The 22,679-nt window shown below is 38.9% G+C and overlaps 1 protein-coding gene across 1 annotated transcript; it reads right to left on the bottom strand.

Moving 5' to 3' along the window:
- Positions 1-212: 212 nt before the first annotated feature.
- On the bottom strand, positions 213-22,357 carry thoc7 (THO complex 7). The gene is made up of 8 exons (XM_069937149.1): positions 22,257-22,357; positions 15,820-15,937; positions 12,791-12,918; positions 11,520-11,606; positions 8,160-8,217; positions 7,751-7,817; positions 7,591-7,660; positions 213-899 (listed from the first exon to the last, which is right to left on the bottom strand). Exons 1-8 carry the CDS (start codon positions 22,270-22,272, stop codon positions 832-834), a joined length of 612 nt encoding a protein of 203 aa, XP_069793250.1. The 5' UTR covers positions 22,273-22,357; the 3' UTR covers positions 213-831.
- Between the last annotated feature and the right edge of the window lie 322 nt (positions 22,358-22,679).

The raw sequence follows: 22,679 nt of genomic DNA, 5'->3' as shown, positions 1-22,679 counted from the left end.
CAGCCTTATCCCCATAACCCTTAACTCCTTTGCCCATTGGCTCTGATACTAACTACCTTGGTGGGTAATACATGGGATAAAAATGAGCCCCCCCCCCCCCCCACATCCCACGTTCATTACGTTCACGCGAGTAAGTAAACCGCTTAATTCCTGTCTTTTTTTTGGCTGTATAAAAGGGGTAAAAGAGTACAGAAACAAATGACACTGCAAAATCTTTTTCAAACAAGACTTTTATTACTAAACATTATAAAAACACAAAATATTTGTAAAGGTCACTAGTCATTTTGTTAGACACTACTCTGAAAATATTGCAAATTCAACTGTGGGAAAATGTTATCTTGTCTGAAGAATCTGACTTAAGAACTTACACAAATAAATTGATTAGCTATTCAATTTTTGGTTCATGACAGATTTATATGGGAAAACGAGAATCCTAACATTGAGGTTTTGTTTGTGGAAAACAGGAAAGAGCATTTCACATTTTTAAAAAATCTGATTCTCTTTTGACAATCAAATAAAAATAAGTTAATTCCCATTTCCACATTTCTATCTTTTTCTTCTAATATTTTATAATACACATCACAAAAATAATGGAGAGTATGCAAACCAGATTGACTTCCACTAGAAGTTAATGGGTACATTTTCAGCATTTATTTCCCACGTTGAATTTCAAAAATATGTCCCTAGTAAACAAAGTGAGCATGGTTATCTGTTTGGACATAAAAAGTTTTTGGAATTTTAGGATGGGCATTGAATGTTTCACATGAAATGTTTCCTCCATTATATAAAAAAAACACTATTAGAATATAGAATCTCTCAATAGCAGTTCCACTATTGTCCATTTTGAATCTCCATTCGTGTCTCTGGAGAGTCCTCACCTTCTGACAATTTTTCATCACCTGGATCAGTATAAAAAGTTACAACAGCATTACTTTTTACAATTCTGCTTGAAGCAAGCTTAACTGATTTTACTTATTTAATTTCTAATGATCGGTGTCGGTGCTGCACAATTGCTCAGCAATTGTCCGATAGCCTACAGGTCACCCTCGGCCTCCCAGATAGGCTCTCGAGAAGCCACGGATTGCAGATTGTGGATGATTATACAAGCAGATTCTACAGACTGGAATTTATGGTTGTAAAACCAAAAACGCTGGGCAGATGAATCTGCTGATCAATGGCCCTTCAAGTATGGACACTGCAACTGAAGAAGGCAATGGGAACCCACTTCAGTATTTATCCCTTGTATAATCATGAAGTCAACATTGACAATGGTCTCAGCTCAAAGATGGAGTCTTCACCAAACGAGAACCGGGAGGCAACAATTATAATTTAGAGGGTCAGATGGAGAAACGTGATCGCCCACGCCAAACAGCAAGGCACCTGAATGATGATGAATGGAGTTTTGTAAGAACAGCACAACACTGTATGCTATAAATAGCTCAATGAAGTAAATTTGTGTCATAATGCAAGGTCAGCATCTTTGTTTGAAACAACACTCCCAATGCAGAGTACATGAAGGGATACATTGAATGGCACAACTAACTCACCCTATGGCTTTAAATGTTTTTGGGGGTTTCGAGGCAGCTGCTGAATTAACATGATGCAGCTTTGAAGATGCTGCTGAATAAGCTGCTAAAGTGAATGGTCCCTTCTGGAAAGTAGGGGTATTCTACAAAGAAATTTAGGAAAGATATCCTGCCTGAAATGCACACAACAAATCATAAGTCTGTCCTGTGTTTTAACTGCTATACTATGTGTGAGTTGATCACCGGACTACTTGTAAAACAAACTTCCACCTTGTACTTTGGTATATGTACAATAAACAACATTGAGAACCAAATTTGTAATAATGCATTCTTGTTTTAACACTATATTCTATGTTGTTGCTGTGTTTAAAGCATTCCATTTGATACTTGCAAACACTAGACGAAAATAGTTGACCAGGTTCAGCAGTTTGTGGTTCATGGTCAAAGCCTTTTGGAGCAACTAGCCTTTTCCTTGCCATCTAAGTTCCAGTGCTTACCAGGGCTTGGGCCTATTTGGTTTGGACAGCAGTTCGGAGGAGGCGGCAACTGGAGCTCGGGTGACTTTGTGAGGAGGAGGGGGAGCGAGTTGGAGATAACGACTAAGGTAAGCCTATGAGTTCCAGTGTTTACTTGTTAGGGAAAATATTACAGCGGTACTGCTGCATGATAGATCGGAGGGCTTGTCAAGGGAGGCAGTGTGGGTGGAATTAAAAAATAGAAAAGGTGAGGAGACAATTATAGGGGTGTATTATAGACCACCTAGTGGGGAGTGAGAAATAGAGGAGCAAATGTTCAAAGAAATATCTGAGATGTGCAATAACAGGGTTGCGTTGGTTGGGGATTTTAATTTTCCTAATATAGATTGGGAGACACATTCAGTGAAAAGGCTGGATGGTTTAGACTCGGTTAAATGTGTGCAGGATAGTTTTTTGCAGCGATATGTTGACGTGCCCACTAGAGAAGGGGCAGTGTTGGATCAACTGTTGGGGAATGAAATAGGGCAGGTGACTGAGATGTGTGTTGGGAAGCACTTTGGATCCAGTGATCATGGTACCATTAGTTTCAACATAATTATGGAAAGGGATAGGTCTGGTCTGACAATGAAGGTTTTTGAATGGGGGAAAGCCAAATTTGATGAAATAGGAGTGATCTGGGCTGATTTGTTTTTTGGGAAGGAGGTAGAGGAGAATTGGAGGGCATTTAAAGGTGAGATTTGAGGGTTCAGAATCCTTATGTTCCTGTTAGGATGAAAGGCAGGGCCAAATGTTCAAGAGAGCCATGGTTTTCAAAGCAGATTAGAAAGTTGGTTCGGGAAAAAAGTGAGGCCTACATTAAATACAGGAAGCAAGGTATGGACGAGATGCTGGGAAATTACATGGATTGTAGAAAGAAGCTTAAGAAGGAAATTAGAATAATGAAAAGAAGGTACAAGGTGGCTATAGTGAACAGGGTGAAAGTAAATCCTAAGGGTTTTTCTTTGGCTTGGCTTCGCGGACGAAGATTTATGGAGGGGGTAAAAGTCCACGTCAGCTGCAGGCTCGTTTGTGGCTGACAAGTCCGATGCGGGACAGGCAGACACGGTTGCAGCGGCTGCAGGGGAAAATTGGTTGGTTGAGGTTGGGTGTTGGGTTTTTCCTCCTTTGCCTTTTGTCAGTGAGGTGGGCTCTGCGGTCTTCTTCAAAGCAGGTTGCTGCCCGCCAAACTGTGAGGCGCCAAGATGCACGGTTTGAGGCGATATCAGCCCACTGGGGGTGGTCAATGTGGCAGGCACCAAGAGATTTCTTTAGGCAGTCCTTGTACCTTTTCTTTGGTGCACCTCTGTCACGGTGGCCAGTGGAGAGCTCGCCATATAACACGATCTTGGGAAGGCGATGGTCCTCCATTCTGGAGACGTGACCCATCCAGCGCAGCTGGATCTTCAGCAGCGTGGACTCGATGCTGTCGACCTCTGCCATCTCGAGTACTTCGACGTTAGGGATGAAAGCGCTCCAATGGATGTTGAGGATGGAGCGGAGACAACGCTGGTGGAAGCATTCTAGGAGCCTAAGGTGATGCCGGTAGAGGACCCATGATTCGGAGCCGAACAGGAGTGTGGGTATGACAACGGCTCTGTATACGCTTATCTTTGTGAGGTTTTTCAGTTGGTTGTTTTTCCAGACTCTTTTGTGTAGTCTTCCAAAGGCGCTATTTGCCTTGGCGAGTCTGTTGTCTATCTCATCGTCGATCCTTGCATCTGATGAAATGGTGCAGCCGAGATAGGTAAACTGGTTGACTGTTTTGAGTTTTGTGTGCCCGATGGAGATGTGGGGGGGCTGGTAGTCATGGTGGGGAGCTGGCTGATGGAGGACCTCAGTTTTCTTCAGGCTGACTTCCAGGCCAAACATTTAGTTGCCCATTCAGAGCCAGCTCTTCAGCGCTTGACGTAAGGGTTTTTACAAATATGTGAATAGCAAGAGCAGAGTGAAGGATAGAATTGGTCAAATGTATAAGGAGCCAAATGAGATGGGGGAGATACTGAATAAGTTCTTCTCATCAGTATTCACTAGGAAGAAGGATATGGAATTGTGTAGGATTAGTGAGGCAAAAGGGGTAATTATGGAAAACATAGGGATAAGGAAAGAGGGGTTGCTGGAACTTATGAGGCATATAAAGGTGGATAAGTCTCCGGGTCCCCAGGACCTGAGGGAAGTCAGGGAGGAAATAGCGGAGGCTCTGACAGTGATTTTTCAACAATCACTGGAGGAAGGTGTGGTGCCGGATGACTGGCGTGTTGCAAACGTGGTTCCTCTGTTTAAAAAGGGATCCAGGTGTAGGCCCAGCAATTATTGATGTCAGTGGTGGGTAAACTAATGGAAACTATTCTTAGGGATAATATGTACAAGTACCTAGAGGGGCAGGGATTGATCAGGGACACTCAATGTGGGTTTGTGAGTGGAAGGCCATGCTTGTCAAATCTTGTTGAATTTTTTGAGGAAATGACCATAAAGGTTGATGAGGATAGAGCAGTAGATGTAGTCTATCTAGATTTCAGTAAGGCTTTCGATAAGGTTCCACATGGAAGGTTGGTGAGGAAGGTTCAGGCACTAGCGATTAATGTTGAGATAGTTAGATGGGTTCAACGTTGGCTAGAAGATAAGTGACAGGGAGTCCTGATGGATAACTGTCTGTCAGGATGGAGGCCAGTGACGAGCGATGTACCTCAGGGATCGGTGTTGGGTCTCTTGTTGTTCATCATTTACATTAATAATTTGGTTGAAGGAGTGGTAAATTGGGTGAGTAGATATGCGGACAACACAAAAATAGGGGAATATGTAGATAGTGAGGATGGTTTTTAGGGACCGCAGAAGGATTTGGATTGCTTAGAGGTGGCAGATGGAGTTTAATGTAGAAAAGTGTGAAGTGCTTCATTTTGGGAAGAATAATCAAAACAGGACATATGCAGTAAAGGGGAGGGCATTGAGGAATGCAGAGGAACAGAGAGATCTTGGAGTAATGGTTCATCATTCTTTGAAGGTGGATTCTCATGTGGATAGGGTGGTAAAGAAGGCTTTTGGTATGATAGCCTTTATAAATCAAAGCACAGAATATAGGAGCTGGAAGGTGATGTTGAAACTGTTCAAGGCATTGGAGAGGTCAAGTTTGGAATATTGTGTGCAGTTCTGGTCACCAAATTATAGGAAGGATATCAATAAGATAGAGAGGGTGCAGAGAAGATTTACTAAAATGTTGCCTGGATTGCAGTATTTAGAATACAAAAAAAGATTGAGTAGACTGGGTCTTTATTCATTGGAGTGTAGAAGGTGGAGGGGGGATTTGATAGAGGTATATAAAATTATGAGGGGAATAGATAGAGTAATGTGAATAGGCTCTTCCCCTTGAGGGTGGGTGAGATTGGAACGAGGGGTCTTAAGTTAAGGGTTGGGGACAGAACTTTAGAAGTAATATAAGAGGAAGTTTCTTCACTCAGAGAGAGTGGTGGCTGAGTGGAATGACCTTCCAGAAGAGGTGGTTGCAGCAGGGTCAATTTTGTCATTTAAGAGAGGGTTGGATGAGTACATGATCTGAGGGGACTGGAGGGTTATGGAGAGGGAGCAGGTAGGTGGGACTAATGGAGTTCACTTAAATCTGTGAGGACTAGAGGAGCTGTAATGGCCTGTTTCCGTACTGTAATTGTTATATGGTTATATATTTACTTCAAGACAACAGTATTCCAATGGCACTTATACTTAACAAATTAACTTCCAATCATCTTATTCTTGATTCTTCTTATTCAATACACTTACTTGTACTTCTTCCAGAAACTATTTATATTTTGGAAATCCTCAGACTCAAATACATGGATATAGCAGCACTCAACCCAAATGCATGACATCAGCAATAAAAGTGCAAAAGGTCACTCTGCTATTTAAGAAGAGAGGGAGGCAGCAGAAAGGAAATTATAGATCTGTTAGCCTAACATCAGTAGTTGGGAAGTTGGAGCCAATTGTAAAGGATGAGGTTATGGAGTACTTGGAGGTGCATGACAAGATAGGCCAAAGTCAATGTGGTTTCCTTTTGGAAAATCTTGCCTGACCAACCTCCTGCAATTTTCTGAAGAAACACAAGGCGAGACAAAGGAGATGCAATAGTTGTTGTATATTTGGATTTTCAAAAGGCCTTTGACAAGGTGCCACACGTGAGACTGCTAAACAAATGAGAGCCCAAAGAATTACAGGAAAGATACGAGCATGGGTACACCTTTAGTTGATCGGAAGGAAATAGAGTTGGCTGGTTGGCTACTGGTTACCAATGGAGTTCTGTAGGTGTCACTTGTTACATTGTATGTTAATGATTTGGATTGCAAATAAATGGCTTTGTGGCTAAGTTTGCAGAGGATACAAAGACAGGTGGAGGGACAGGTAGTGATGAGGAAATGGAGAGGCTGCTGAGAGACATGGATATATTAAGAGAATGGCCAGAGGTGAAAAATGAAATACAATGTTGTAAAGTGTATAATCACGCACTTTGGAAGAAGGAATAATAGAGCAGACTATTATTTGGATGGGGAGAAAATTTAGAATTCAAAGGTGCAAAAGGACTTGGGAGACTTTGTGCAGGATAAAGGTTAACCTCCAGGTTTAGTCGGCGATGAAGAAGGCAAATACAATGTTGGCATTGAAGAATAGGATACAAGAGCAGTGATGTGATGTTGAGGTTTTATAAGGTACTGGTGAAGTCTCACTTGGAGCAGGGGGTACAGTTTTATGCTCCTTATTTAAAAAAGGATGTGCTGGCATTGGAGTGGATTCAGAGAAGATTGACAAGAATGATTCCTGGAATGAAGTAATTCACAAATGAGGAATGTTTGACGGCTCTTGGACTGTACTCCTTGGAGTTCAGAAGAGTGTGGGGGACATCATAAAAACACTTTTAGTGTTGAAAGGCATGGACAGAGTAGATTTGGCCAAGTTATTTCTCATGGCAGGGGAGTCCAGGACAAGAGGACACAACATTAGGATTGAAGAGCACCCATTTAAAATAGAAATGCGGAGAAATTTCTTTAGCCAGAGACTGGTGAACCTCTGGAATTTGTTGCCATGGGAGACTGTGGAGGCCAGCTCACTGGGTGTATTTAAGTTATTTGAATAGTCATGGTTTCAAAGGATATGGGGAGAAGGTAGGGGAGTAGGGTTGAGTGGGAGAATGGATCAGCTCATGTAGGAATTGTAGAGCTGACTTGATGGGCCAAATGTCCTACATCTGGTCGTATATTTTAGAAATATCTGGATCAATATATAACAAAATCTCTGAAAGTTATCTTTTACAAAGCAATAGTCCACAAAGTCTGTAAACCTATTACTATTTGAATAGATGCTATTTATGTGCTGAGGCTGAGACATCGCAACATTTTTTTCTGGAGATTTCAGGTACTTCCCCACTGCACGACATTGTTCTATGTGCAATGGGCAGAGAGTAGGTATGATAAATACAGATAAATACCCAAACTGAGCAAGTCCTTTTACTGGCAAGCATCATGTGCATGCATTGTACAAATCCCCTTTAGCATACACATTTGAATACTTACTTTCCAGTGTTTGCTGTAGTTCATGTATTGTGCTGAGTAGAACATGGAACTGTTTCCTTCTCAATTCAAGCTAGAATTAACAAAAGTGTGTTTAGAAGTGCTAATTTAAAAGAAAATGGTTAAACAATGAAAAGTTTTCTCAAAGTTTAATATTTATTACCTTATCTTCAACACTCTCCTTAATATGAGAAAGATGTTCAAGTTCCTTACCCAAGGCCTCCAATTGCCTAGAAATTCATAACAGGGAACATTTTTTTTCCCAGAATACTTCATGTAACTCTGACAGATTTCAAAATCTCACCAGAAATTAATTCAGAGAAATTTAACTCATTGTTTCCTTTCTCAGCTTTCCTCCTTCAAACTGGACTTCTCATCCCATCTTTGATTAAATCCTATGCAAATTGCTCCATCAATGTACAACTGTTGATCTGCGCCAGTGTTTATTTCACTACCCATCATGAACCAAAAGCCAATATGCGCAAATGGCTCATGCATCTGTCAAAGCTTCAGAACCACTTATCATTTTTGCCACTTACTTTACATTTAGAAATACAAAAATTATCACTTACTGTAAAGTTTCGTGTCTATCAGGATGTTGCTGAATAACTTTTGCTAATGCATCATATTCTGTAAAATTAAATACAAAAACAATTAAAATGATGCTACTGCACAAAACAATGGCCAAATAAAAATCTAGTTATAGCTGCCAATTCAAGAATCAGCAGTATCAAAAAACAATTTTAAAAAAATAAGTAGGACGATGTCCAGGAGATCAGGGAAATGGAAAACATATTGGAATGGATAATAGCAAGAATGGGATTTACAGCTTGGGGCAAAGACAATTTTTTTCCTTTATTTGCCCCTGTGCTCCTCAGTCTTAAATGTATAATCAAACAATTCAGTCATTAAAGTGCACATTCCAGATTTTATTCAAAGTTATTTGTATACATTTTAGCTTAACCATGTAGAAATGACAGCACTTTTTATCCATAGTCCCCCATTTCAGGGCACTATAGTATTTGGGATGTTTGTGATTTCTCGGGTATGTTTAATTGCTTCTCTGGTGCAGGTATAAGAGAGCTAGGCTTGCTTCTAAGCTTTTAATCACCTTTAGAGTCTGTAGTTGCCTATTTTCAACATGAGCTGTGCAAATGAAAGTCAAAGAAGCCATAAAGAGAAATCACCCAAGTCTTAGGATTACCAAAATCAAAAAAGAGCATATTGGTGAGCTCAATAATCGCAAAGGGACTAATCGATCAAGGAAAACCTCCACAGCTGATGAAGGAAGAGTTCTCATCATAATGAAGAAAAATCCCCTAACACTCTTCAGGAGGCAGGTGTGAATGTGTCAATAACTACTGTCTGCAGAAGACTTCATGAACAGATATACAGGATGGCCAGATTACAGTTTGCCAAGAAGTATTTAAAAGAGCCTGCAGTATTATGGAAAACGGTTTTGTGGACAGATGAGTCCAAGATTAGCCTGCATCAGAGTGATGGCAAGAGCAAAGTGTGGAGGCCTAAAGGAACTGCCCAAGATCCAAAGCCTCATCTGTGAAATAATTACTGTATCTTCATTGATGATGTAACTGCTGATGGCAGTAGCAAAATAAATTCTGAGGTGTACGAAAACATCTGATCAAGTTCAAGTAAATACCTCCAAACTCATTGGATGGCACTACAAGACAATGATCCAAAACATACTACTAAAGCAACAAAACAGTTTTTCAAAGCTAAACACTGTAAAATTTTGAATGGCCAAGTCAGTCACCCGATCTAAATCCAATTGACCATGACTTCCATGTGCTGAAGAGAAAAGGTAAAGGGACAAGCCCCCGAAACAGGCAGAAGCTGAAAATGGCTGTAGTAGAGACCTGGCAGAGCTTCCCCAGAGAAGATACTCAGCACCGGTGATGTCTGTGAATCACAGACTTCAAGCAGTCATTGCATGCAAAGGATATGTAACAAAGTACTAAACATGACTACTTTAATACCATTGCTATGTCCCAAATATTATGGTACCTTGAAATTTGGGGGCTATGTATAAAAAGTGCTGTAATTTCCACATGGTAAAGCCGAAATGTACACAAATAATCTGGAATGTGCACTTTAATCAGATGTGAATTATTTGATTACAAATTTAAAACTGGAGCACAGAGGCAAATAATGGAAAGAAAGTGTATTTGTCCCAAATATTATCGAGGGCAATGTACATAAAGGACATGAATAAATTGCAGAGGCCTGAAAATTTGAAACCATCTCAATGTTAAAACCCAGAATATACAGATTCTGGCTACTGCACAATAATTTATACATAAGAAGTATTTCTCAATGCCAAAAAAGTGTGATTTGTATGTACAAGTTTGTCAAAGGTAAATTTGCTTTAAAATATTTTCTTTGTCGTGGTAAACAATATAAATTTAGTTAGCATAACTCATCAAACACTAAAAAAAAGGAACCATGGCACTGAAGTATCAGTTTAAGAGCTAAGTTATTACATATAACAGCCCATCTGTATTTTTGGAAGATTATGAAGTACCTTCACAGTAAGGTTATCAGCAATTCGATTGGAACCACTCCTCAGTCTTCTAACATAGATTCCTTTCTTGTAACTTTTGATTCATACATTTTCTATCATTTAATTTTTTTTTAATGGAGGAAAGCATTTTTAAACTGAGACATTCAATGAGGTTTGTTTTGTTATTCAAAAAGGTCAATTATGTCAAAATTGAATTAATTACTCTATAAATTCTGATGACAATGTTTTACTTTTACTTTATAAGATCGTTTGGGAAATTATCTAAGAAAGAAATTGACAAACAACTATCACAAGATAAATTAACCTGGTTATTTTTATGCTGTTAGCTAAAGAATGAATACTGGTAATGTTCTTTAGTTTCCTTTACACTTATCTAAGTAGGTAGACAGATTTGTAGTAAAACATTTCATGCAGAAAAAAAAATTGAAAACAATGTTCTGAAGTATCACTTCAAGTACAAACCCATCTCAGTGGAAATAGTAAAAGGACAGCTGAAGCTCATGTCAGCCAAAGACACCGATGTTTTGTCGTTGTTTAATAAAATTTAAAAGTTTATCATTTTTTGAGCCCGTGCTCCTGGGGCAGAATTTTCATTGATTGTGTGTATTTCAAGAATTCAATTTCCAGAAAGCATAACTTTGTGTACATTAATGTCAATATATGGACAATTATATATGGTGAAATTCTTCTTCTTGTCACAAAATCCTAAAATGTGCTTTCACCACACAAATTTCTGTACTGGCCTTCAGCTTTACAAAAAGTAATGCTTAATATTCACGTTGTTGCTACACAAATTCAAAAGATGAAAATTCATCATAGCCAGAAATTTTATGAAAGAACTGTTGGGCACTATCTGTAGCCCCAGTAATGACACAGACAAAAGGCTGAGGGGAATGATAGGCTTTATTGTACTAGAGACTCCCTGGCCCAGGTCCAAGCTAGGAAAATGAGTGGACTCGACCTTTATGGCCCGGGGTCACATAGGCAGGACTAAGGGAGGAGCCAAGGCAGGAAGACACCCGGAGGGCAGGCCAGCCAGTGCAAACAATCATATCACCACAAAATAAAAAACAGGAACAGAATAGGTTACACCGCCTTTTGAGGATGCTAAGTTTTTTGAACAGTGCCATTTTCCAACACTATTCCAATAACACTGGAATTTTTTAAATATTCAGAAATAAATGCTGGGCCAAAGGGCCTGTTTCCTTGCATTTTCAACACACAAGTTATCTGTTTTTCCATTATTCTTTGAGGAAGATAAAACCCATTTGAAAATGTTCTATTAAATTGACACTTGCTGATGTTATTCATGAGAACACTCTCATTTTGTGACATTAGGTCATTTTGTTCAGTTAAAACAGTTTTCTTTTCATCATTTAACAAGTATTACCTTGGCGATTTTTCCGAATTCGCTTTGCTTGTTGAATCTGCTTTTTACATTCAGAAATCTTGTCATGAGCGGCTGAAATGTTATTTTCTGAAAATGATACAATTTCCACATAAGATCAAAACAAAGTAAATTTCATCTGTATGAATTCTTTTGTTCACAAAATGTCTTCTATGGGTAGTCATGGTCATAATAAAATGAAAGTGGTTACTTTTTAACTATAAAGTATTAGGACATTGCTAACAAGTACACAAAGTATTTTCTTTGAAATTATTGGCCCTTCTTTTGAGCTTCCACTAATCCCTGATGCAAGCAGTTTTTAAATATAGTAAATTGTGCCATCTTTATCCTATATTGATTCAGATTGATAATTCTCACCTTATCTATTTTTAAATTTCCAGATTACCAATTTCTATAGATAGTATATCCACCCATCACAATTTTCACACTCCAGTCACCCTTTATTCTTAAATGCTGCTCCTGGTCTACATGGATGGCATAAATAAAACTTCCACAAAAGGAGTATCAACTTCATCTGCCTTGAATGAACTGATTATTTCCTCAGCTAAAACTAAGAAAGGCCATCATTTTTGATCCTGTTATAGATTCAATATCCATAGCACTAATTTTTTCTCCAGTTCTAAATTCTGAATCCACACTGAACCATATATTGTGCAGCTTTATCTTTAGTACCAAGCTAACTTTCTAACCCTATTTCCTCTCTTTCACAAAATACGCCCTGTTTCACCCCACCTTTCTCAGTTTAACTGCAACTGAAAACCTCACTCACATCTTTGTCAATTTAGCCTGACTACAAACTTGCAGCTTCATGATCACAATCCTCTATTAACTTAAATACATCTCATGCTCTTATGTTATATTCAGCCCAGATAACTTTGATTCAGTCCACATAACTTTGTTGACCTACATTGATTCCTGGGACCGTAATCTAAGAGATATATCTAAAAACAAATCTAATGACAAATCTAAAAGATACATCCTTCCCATTTCTGTTACTATTTACCAAGACTACAACTTAAACTCATTGTTTCAATGTTGAGCAAAAAAAATCCACTGTTCTAAAAGGATGCAATGAATATTTCTTCCACAAGCAAAGAGTTGTCATGTTTCACAAAAACAGAAACTATTTACTGGATAAAGGGTATAGTTTAAGCCCTACATCTTGTGTATCTAAACAGTAACTACATGTTGATCAGCCTATTTACTACATATAAACTGATTACTTTATCATTTTACTGCTCTTTATTTCTTACCAATGTCTTTAGATATTTTCTCATAGTTGAGCATTTCCCTCAAATTCATATCATACACAAGCAATGTTTTCCCCATGGAAAATTCACACTGGCCCAATGTGCCAAGCATACGCTGGTGTTGACTGTACCTAAAAATAGGAAACAACATTTTTAATGCAACATTTCCATCATTATCAGCGACTGGAAAATATGCTTTATCAAAACTCATGGCTGCAACTGCCACTAGAAATCCCAAAAGCACAATGTGCACATTTCATTCTAAGCACAATATACAATGTATTTAAAACTGAACTCACTCTATTGCTAAGCTTGTTTATTGAGCAGCTGACCAAACAGACTAAGTTACAGCTGAAGCTTAACCTGTGTAAAGTTAACCAGTGGCTGAACTGATGCTGCAAAGTACGACAGTTGGCCTGCTTGGGAAGTTAAACATAACACCAAGTGTTTGTGCTCTGTTCTAGTGAACCTAACTAAGTGGAAGCAAGGACAGGTTATGACTATGTAATATTGTAATGTTTATAAATAAATAATTCTCTTGAGGAAGCTATTGAAAAGAGCCCACCACACACGCCAGAAATAAATTTAAATTCTGAGGAAGGAAATAAGTTAAAGTTTAAGTCAAAAATCACAAATAAAACATTGATGAGGAAAAGACAACGGCTAACTCAACTGGTTCGTAAATACTTCCATGGACTAGCTGGATTGACTAATCCTGCAATTCTCAGTAATTCCATCCAATTATTTTCAATGTACATTATTTCCAATCACAACATTGGCATGTTAGGGTGATGTAGTCACTTCAATTCAGAAATTCTTACTAAAACAAAGAAATAGACTTTACTGAAATTATGGAGTAAAACACAGAGGTCTGCAGACACAGTGATTGAAGTAAAAACACAATGCTAGAGAAACTTAGCAGTTCTATACTTTATATAGCAAAGATACAAAAACAACATTTCGAACTTGAGCAAGGTTTGAGCAAAATGTAGGTGGACATCTGAATTACATTTTGCTCATACTTTGATGAAGGGCTCAAGCCCGAAACAATGGTGTTGTGCCTTTATCTTTGCAATAACAAGTACTTGTGGCTGCCTGCTGCTGTGACGATTGAGCCGACGCTCTGGGCGGTGAGTGCAACCAAAGGCCAGCAGTCCGTGCAGCGGCACTGACCCCAACAAGCGAACCAGCGGGTGAATGCAAGGGCAGCTTAAAGGCCAGCACCTCAAAATTTCAAATATAAAAGTTGGGACTGAGCCTAATCAAACTAAGATCTTAACCTGACTACACACGCGTGTGTCTTCTTTTGAGTAGCGCATGGCTACATACCATATATTTTGGCGTACAAGTCGACTGGCAGATAGGTCGACCCCCCCCCCCCTTCTTTTTTAGCCTCATTTTAATGGTTTTATGGTATTTCTGGCGTATAAGTCGACACCCATTTTTTGGGTTGTCTGGGCCTCCCAGGAACAACCTAACATTTTTTATAAATACCCCAATCACAAGTAACAAAGCTGTAAATTAAGTAGGAAAAAAAATAACCTCAACCTACTGGGCAGGAGCAGCGACGGCGACGTCAAGGTCCCCCAGGTAGGAGTGGTTATAGCGTCCCCCTGCTGCAGGGAGGTGCTTCCAATATCGACATACATCAAATTGACGTCAATCTGGTTTTTTTTCAGTAAATTTAAGGTCTCAGAAGTATATCTGGCACAAGTCAACCCCATTTTTTGAGTGATATAAAGTACACTGTTTGACCTGCTGAGTTTCTCCAGCATTGTGTTTTTACTTCAACCATGATGTCTACAGACTTCCGTGTTTTACTGCAAATGGGATTATGTTAGATTGGAATCTTTGTCAGCTAAGGAGAGTTGGGCCAAAGGGCCTTTTTCCATGTTGAATAACTCCATGAATTCATAGGGCATCGCTCCGACCATGTTTCCTATTTATCCATTTCAGAGAATCTTGGGACTTTCTCCCTTTTTCTCCTCTACTCAGCCAATGTGTGTTACTGCTATCTGTCTACCATTGGGACAGCAATATGTTAACAACTGAATTTAGCCAAGTGACACTTCGAACCACAAAAATCATCCATTAATGCTTCTTAATGCTACTGCACTCTTGCCTTTGATCAATTTTGTGATCTTGACTAAATTTGAATCTAATTATAAATGAAACAACATCTTCACAAATTAAAAATACGTGCAATCCCATTTAGATGAATCAGACAACAAATGAAACAGCATGCTGTTGGTCTTGTTTTGAAGTACAACCATTTTGGGAAGGAATTAGATTGGTTTTGGAAAAATTATTTCAGATTAAATTACCGCTAGACCCATCAATCTTTTTGTTGGGATATATGGTTTCTTTGAAAGGACTAGGGTTGGATAAATTTCAAATTGCATTTGTACGTCTAGTGTTATCTGTAGCACAAAAATGTGTAGCTAGTACTTGGAAGGATAATGTGGAGGTTAATATAACACGCTGGCAAAATGAGTTGAGAAATTGTATTATTATGGAAAAAATTACATGTAATTTGCATGATAATTATTTATTTTTTTATTAAAATATGGTCTTATTTGGAGTATATGAATTTAGAAATACTTTGAAATATTCTTTATAATTACTGTATTATCTTTATATTTGGCTCCCCTTAAGGGGGCTGGCTGAAGGGATGGGAGGGCGGTCTGTTATGTTTGATTGTAAATTGTTTAAATTCTTTTAAATAAAGTTTTCAAAATAAAAAGACAACAAATGATGCACAAATTTGATTTGTCTCTATATACTTTAGGAAAAATTATGTATAATAAGCATATTACTAAGCATGAAAAAATTAGCCCACTTATGAATCTTATTCAATATAAACATTATTTAAAACTATAATTAAAAGGATAAAATTCATTATCTAAGATAAATATGATTACACATTCTGTATTAGGAAAAATACCCAAATTATATCTCAGATATTGGCTTTTCCCCATGTGATCCTTTCATTAATGACAGAGAAGTCAAATTAATTGAAACTAATAATTTACCCCTCCTCGTGAGATCCAGAATTACACCACTTAATGAAGCTTTTCAATAGCAGGTTAATGCGCCGATCATCACCAGCACCGTCTCCATCAATCAGAAGCCTCTTCCGTATAACTTCATCTAGAATAGAACAATTTTGTGAGATGATATCAAACACTTGTTTTCCTCAGCACATTGGTTCCACTTAATGTTGAGTTTAATGCATTAACTGGATTAAATTCACTCAATGCATTTATAATCATTAATAACTTTTCTTGAGATGAAATATTCAGTTTAGGGGAAACATGAGAGGGAATTTCTTCTCGTAGAAGGTGGTGGGGCTGTGGAATGAACTTCCAGCAGGGGTGGTAGAAGCGAGATCAATGTTAATATTCAAGGAAAGGTTGGATTGGTAGATGGACGGGAGAGGTGGGAGAAGATGTTCGGCACAGACTAGTAGGGCCAAAATGGCCTGTTTCTGTGCTGTAAATGATTATATGATTATTATATATATATCATTTAAGACATTAATCTTTCAAGTATAAGAATACTAGTGTTTTTTAAATAAATTTATTGTGTTTCTTGGCTTACCTATGGTAGTTTAAAATGCATTGCTAACTCAATCAAAGTCAAAAATCAGGTCAACTGAATAAAAATGCCTTTCAACCAAAATAGAAACTGAATAAAATCCATTTTTGCAGTAGATCTATCAACTTTCAAAAAAGGAAGACTTCTGAAAAAGACTGTTAAACAAAGCATCTTATGTAAATAGAAAAAAAAGACCAGTAATCTCAAGTTGACATGCACATGTTTCTAACTGGGAAAAATATTTACGTATTTTTTAATCTAACACCATACAAAACTCACGGCACAACTTTGGATACAACTTCGACTCTGATTATATTTCATGTTGTATGCTGGCATTTGACCAAAACCAATATGGATTTTGAGTTCACTGTTAAACAAATTTTAATGTTGCATAAAAATCTAGCTGTCAAACGTTCGAGCCACCAAATGGAGTCACAAGCAAATCAGTCCTTTGTATTTTATAGAGATTCCAAAAACATAGTTGGGGAAAGGCGCGCAGAAATAATATATTTAAATCAAATGGGTGCTTTCTTAAAAAAAAGTGCACCTTCAGAGTTGTAACGCAGATTTAACAAAGTCAAATAGAATGGACCTAGTGAAAAACGTTTCCGCAAAACCTTCAAGTTTATTTGGTTAAAAAATGGCCTGTACCTCGCAGCAAAGGTTATATGTCAACTTCAACATTAAGAAAGGCCAATTGCACCGGCTTCTGATGATGTTGATCATTTAAACCTCTTGTTACGAGCCCAGAGGACTCCAAACACCAGCAACAACAGAAATTCACCAAGACAATGGTCACTTAAACAAAAATGTCTTTCATTTTATTCAAACATAATAATATCAACTTTTAATTTATTACTATTAACTTGACCAACTTAACCCCCTTCTAATTCTATGTAACGTGCTCAGGAAAGTTCTTTGTTTCACTGTCCAATCATTCACTTTTCACTTCTCCAAGTCCACTAGTATTAGGCAGTTTTCCATACTGTGCCCAGCATTTAACATTTATGATCTTAACCAGGCTCTGGTGCTTTAACTTAAATTGTTACTGCAAAGGAAGGTTTTTGTTGGTTTCAGAGAGATTTTCGTTGGACACACACACACACACACACACACATGCACAAACTGATCTCCTTCAATCAGCCACTTCAGTGTCTTGCCGAAGAAACTCGCCCCCTCGTGGGTTTTCCAAAAGATAACCTCGTCTTCCAGATTACCACAGAGAGTTCTTTTTACCCTATTTCAGGAGAAACACATTAACCAGCCACACCTCTTGTAATTGACTACAAGGGTTTGAAATAGGCTGAACTCAGAACTCAAAACCCGTCTTCAAATTGGGTCTTATAGCAGGCCTGCAAAACTTGCAGGTTCCAACACCAACTCCTGCTGCAAACTGACTGTCTCTACTCTTCTCTCCCTTTCTCCAAAGAGAATAGCATGTTTTTTTACCCCCTCTCTGTTTGCAAAACCACATGATCCCCCCCCTTAGAAAAACTTCAACCACACTTGGATCGCTGGCACTGGCAAAAGATTAATCAGTTTCTGAGCCTGGCCATCTGTTTCTTTGAAGACAATAGTCCATTTCAATTCCACAATTAATTTGACTTCTCTATCTATCATTAATGAAGTCTTCATAGGCACTCTTCAAAGTCACTGTAGACATGGAGTCTCTGCTTAGGCATAGCTGTTGTATTTCAAATGAGATGTCTTTTGTGAAATGTTACTGAGATGTCTGTTTGTGAAGTGTAAGTAAACTAAACCCCCATAATCTATACCTTTTAAAGATATATTTTATCATAATTTTATTAACCCATTCCATAACACTATGAACACACGTTAAAAGTAGTAATGCACCCTTATTGGTAAAACAAAGAGGAAAAAGAACAAGAGTACTAAGCTGTACTAAGATTTGTTGAAATATTCTTTCATAGATCTGAACTGACAAATTAAACCACCAATCAACTATGAAAAGTAGCTGTACAGAAAGAAAGATTATATGATCAAATAAACCAATAAAAAACACAAAAAAGTTGAGTTTTAACCATGAATAGAGAGGGTAGATCAAATATGGAACAAAAAGAAGCCACTTGTCACTTGTCTAAGAAAAAAAAATGAAAGGTAATAATATAACTCTGTGAGAAAGCTACCAAATATGAGAGGTGTTTTTTTGTCATTAACAAATACATTGTATAAATGCAATGAAAGTATTACTTGCTGCAGCTTCCCGTAACATAAAACACATTCAGACAAATTAAACCTAATTAGAATGCTACAAAGAGAAAAAAATAATAAATATGAAAAGGAACAAAAATAATAAATGTTCACATTTAGCCAGTAGTACAAAAAATGTCTTCTGTACAGACAGACATTTGGTGGTCTTGTAGTAAGTGTTATAGTTCAGGTGAGGTTCAAGAAACTGAGAGTGGTTGAAAAAAAAACTTCTTGACCTAGAAATAATGGCCTTCAGATTTCTGTATGATAACATGGGCTGGATGATAGAGGTCTATATCCATTTGACCAAAATTATCGAAAGGTAAAGAGCAAAGAATATGGCAGATGGAATTTAATTCCGACAAATGCAGGTGTTGCACTGTGGTAGGTTAAAGCATGGGAGGACTTAAACAGTGAATGGTAGTGGCCTGACAAGTGTAGATTGAGGGGCACAGGAAATGTACATAGTTCCATGAAAGTGGCAATGCAGGTAGACAGGGTGGAGAAGGCGGCTTTTGACATGCTTACATTCATTGGTCAGAGCATTAAGTACAGGAGCAGGGACATTGGTGAGACTGCAGTTGGAGTGTTGTGTGCAGTTTTGGTCCACCCAGCTGAGAGAAAACTATTGTTAAACTGAAAAAGGCACAGAAAAGATTCACACCGATGTTACTGGGTTCAAATTATGAAGTGAGGCAATTATTTTTTTTATCCCTTGAGCATCAGATGCTATGTAGAATCCTTTAGAAGTTTATAACATCACTTTCCCAGAGAAAGTGAATCTAAAACCAGAGTGCAGAGATTTAAGGTCTGGGGTGAAAGATTTGTGGTGGTGGGTATATGGAATGAGCTGCCAAGAGGAATTGGTAGAACTGGAGACATTTGTAATATTCAAAAGATATTTAGACAGATATATGAACAGTGAAGATTTAGAGCAATATAGGCCACATGGGAAACAAGTTGGTCAGCATGAATAAGTCGGGTTGCAGAGCCAGTTTCCGTGCTGTAGAACATTGACTCTAACATAAAAAGCATTTTATAGGTATTTTAACTAAACAAAGTCATTATTTATAGTTGATTAATGCTTGCTAAATTGGAATCAAGCCCACCAATAGAATAACTGGGGAATTCCCTCCTTAAATGCTTCCATACCTCCACAACTTTCCTACTGGTCCTGAAATAATACAATTTTGACCATGTTTTTGGTCATTTCATTTAGTATCTCTTATTGTTGCCTGATGCAATTTTTTTTTCTTTGATAATTCTGACAATAAGTACCTTGGGATAGTTTTACCATAATTAAAATCATTTTTGTCATTGGAAATACTGCAGTTAATTTGTACATAACAAGCTCGCAGACAGCAATGCAATGAGGACCAGATAGCTCCTTGTAAATGAAGCAGGTTAAAAACAACTTCTTAAAGAATTTCAGAGGAATTATATAAAGCTACATTAAATGTGGTAGTGTAGCCACAGTAGAATAATAGAACAGAGCTAAACTGGAATGGAATGGAGTGGTTGACAACTGCAAATATAGAAAAAAACTCACCTAAAATACAAGAGTATTGCACTATTTCACAATCTCAGAATTTCTTAACTTGGGTGCAATGCAGGATTTACCAATTTGGGCATTGAAATGTGGTAAGGACTATTTCTGCATGCCAATTAAGGGATAAATATTACCAAGGAAAATAGAAATAATTTCACTGATCTTCTTCAGAATAGTCCACAGAGTCTTACACATTGCAAATCAGTGTAAAATTTCCTCAGAACTAAAGCCCTTTTGGAAATACAGTGGTCATTTAGATTTGCAGTTGAAGCACCGTAAATGAAAAAAAGGCAGATTCAGGGAGGAAGCTTCAAAATTAGGTCTCGTTAGCTAAAGAGACAGCTGCCATTGTTGAAATTATTCAATTTGGTGTGGGCAAAATACCCAAATGGGAAAAGTGCAGCAATGCATTGTGAGAATAGAGAACTAGAGGAAATCTCAGAAATGTGGACACTGTCAAGAAATTTGAAACAAAAGAAACTGAAAATAAGTCATAACATCGAGGTTGTGAACAGTATGGCTCAACTTCAAGGAGCGGAATGGAGTTAGTGTCTTGGAAATAGACAGAATTTCTGTTCATGTAGTTCTAAATATCAAACACACAGGTAATTATGAGGTCCGTTTCCCCCCGCCCCTCTTTCTCAGAATCAGAATTTATTGTCACGAACAATTCATGAAATTCTGTGTTTTGAGGCAGCATCACAGGGCAAACATTCATATTATAACCATTTTACGATATTACTATAATTGCGCATGAAAAGTAAAGCAGTGTCTTTGTTTCATTGTTTATTCAGGAATCTAATGGCAGAGGGGAAGAAGCTGTCCTTGTGCCAGTGAGTGCTCATCTTTAGGCTCCAGTACTTTTTTCCCCAATGGCAACAGAGTGAAGAGGGCATGGCCTGGATGGTGGGGGTCTTTTTTAAGACACCGCCTCAAATAGATGTCCTCATTGGAGTGAAGTCTGCGATGTTGCAGGCCGAGTCAACAACTCTCTTGAGTTTATTCTTGTCCTAAGAGTTGGCACCTCCATACCAGGCAGTGATACAATCAACCAGAATGCTCTTCATGGTACACCTGTAGAAGCTGACATGCGTCTTCAGTGACGTACCGAATCTCCTCAGATACCTCATAATGTATAGTCGCTGGTGAGCCTTTGTGATTGCTTTAACATGGAGGCTCCAGGACAGATCCTCCGAGATGATGACACCCAGGAATTTGAAGTTCTTGACCCTCTCCACTACTGCGCCCTTGATGAGGACTGGGTCGTGTTCCCCTGACTTCCTCCTGAAGTCCACAATCATCTCCTTGGTTTTGCTGATGTTGAGCGCAAGGTTGTTGTCGTTACACCATTCAACGAGCTGATCCCTCTCCCTCCTGGGCGCTTCCTCATTGATGTTTGTGATTCTGCCGGCATTTGTGGTGTCATCGGCAAACTTGTAGATGGCATTGGAATTGTGCCTGGCCACCCGGACGGAATAATAAGCAGAGTCGTGTGCTAAACGCACATCTATGAACTTTGCATTTTCTGATTGATATTAACCCCCGATCCTCCAAGAAATTAAATTTAAGTGGTGAAATTTATCCCTTAAATGAACGTGCCTCTTGATCTTAGATCAAAATGAATCTACTCCTCTTTTAGAAAAGTCTTTTCCTCGCACCTGTCCTTTTCCTTCCACCCATTGCTCAGGAATCACTCCATCTTCAAAAATCTACTTTTCTGGTCCAAATATCCTGTTTCCTCGCGTTTATTCACACTGCCTTGAGTTTAATGATGCATTTTGATCAGACACACGTTGAGCATTAAAGAACAATATTATGCTCCTCGCAGATCTGCGCAAAAAGGCATCACGACTAAGCCACTAACAAAACTCCCTCCCCCCCCCCCCCCCCCCCCTTTCCGGAGTGACTGGGGTCACTGTGAAGCCACACACGGCCAACCGGACCTCCTCACCCACTGGGCCCCGTCCGGAGCGGAGCGGCACACCCGGCCGGCGATCAGGCCATACATGGAGCCCGAGGATAAACCCGGGAGCCAGTCCTGAGATCGCAATCAAATGGGGTCGATGTGCACGAAGGAAACAGCGGCCGCAGAGAGACAAGGCCTGTTCTTACCGTCCGTCACCGACATGATGGCAAGTCGTGTGGTCCAGAATGCAACGCGGGATAAGGCCAGGGGGCGGGGCTAATGCTGGAGGCGGGCGGAGGGGCGGGGCTAATGCTGGAGGCGGCGAGGAGATAGGGAGAGGAAGGGGTCAATGGTGGAGGCGGGCGGAAGAGATGGGGAGGGTGAGATGAGAGGAGGGCTCAATGCGGGAGGCGGGAGAGAGGGAAATGCCAATGGTGAGGAGGGGGAGAGGAAGGTCCAATGGTGGAGGTGGGAAGAGGAGGAGGAGGGGGAACAATATTATGCTCCTCGCAGGCAGCATGTTAGAATCCATGAGGGAGGAGGAGGAGGAGCCAGTGCTAGAGTCATCTTCAAACGGAAGAGGAAGCTGGATGATATAAAGAATTACAAACCCATTACATTGTTAAATG

The sequence above is a fragment of the Narcine bancroftii genome, chromosome 5 (assembly GCF_036971445.1).
Source record: "Narcine bancroftii isolate sNarBan1 chromosome 5, sNarBan1.hap1, whole genome shotgun sequence".
Lineage (NCBI taxonomy): Eukaryota > Metazoa > Chordata > Chondrichthyes > Torpediniformes > Narcinidae > Narcine > Narcine bancroftii.
The sequence above is the reverse complement of the archived record's forward strand: the minus strand, read 5'-3'. Positions and strand labels throughout refer to the sequence as shown.

Bases quoted from the DNA above. Each gene is read 5' to 3' on its own strand.
- thoc7 (XM_069937149.1), bottom strand. The intron at 8,218-11,519 runs GTAATACTTGTT...TTAATTTTACAG, and splicing joins AATTCGGAAAAATCGCCAAG to AATATGATGCATTAGCAAAA. The intron at 7,818-8,159 runs GTAAGTGATAAT...ATGAATTTCTAG, and splicing joins GATAGACACGAAACTTTACA to GCAATTGGAGGCCTTGGGTA.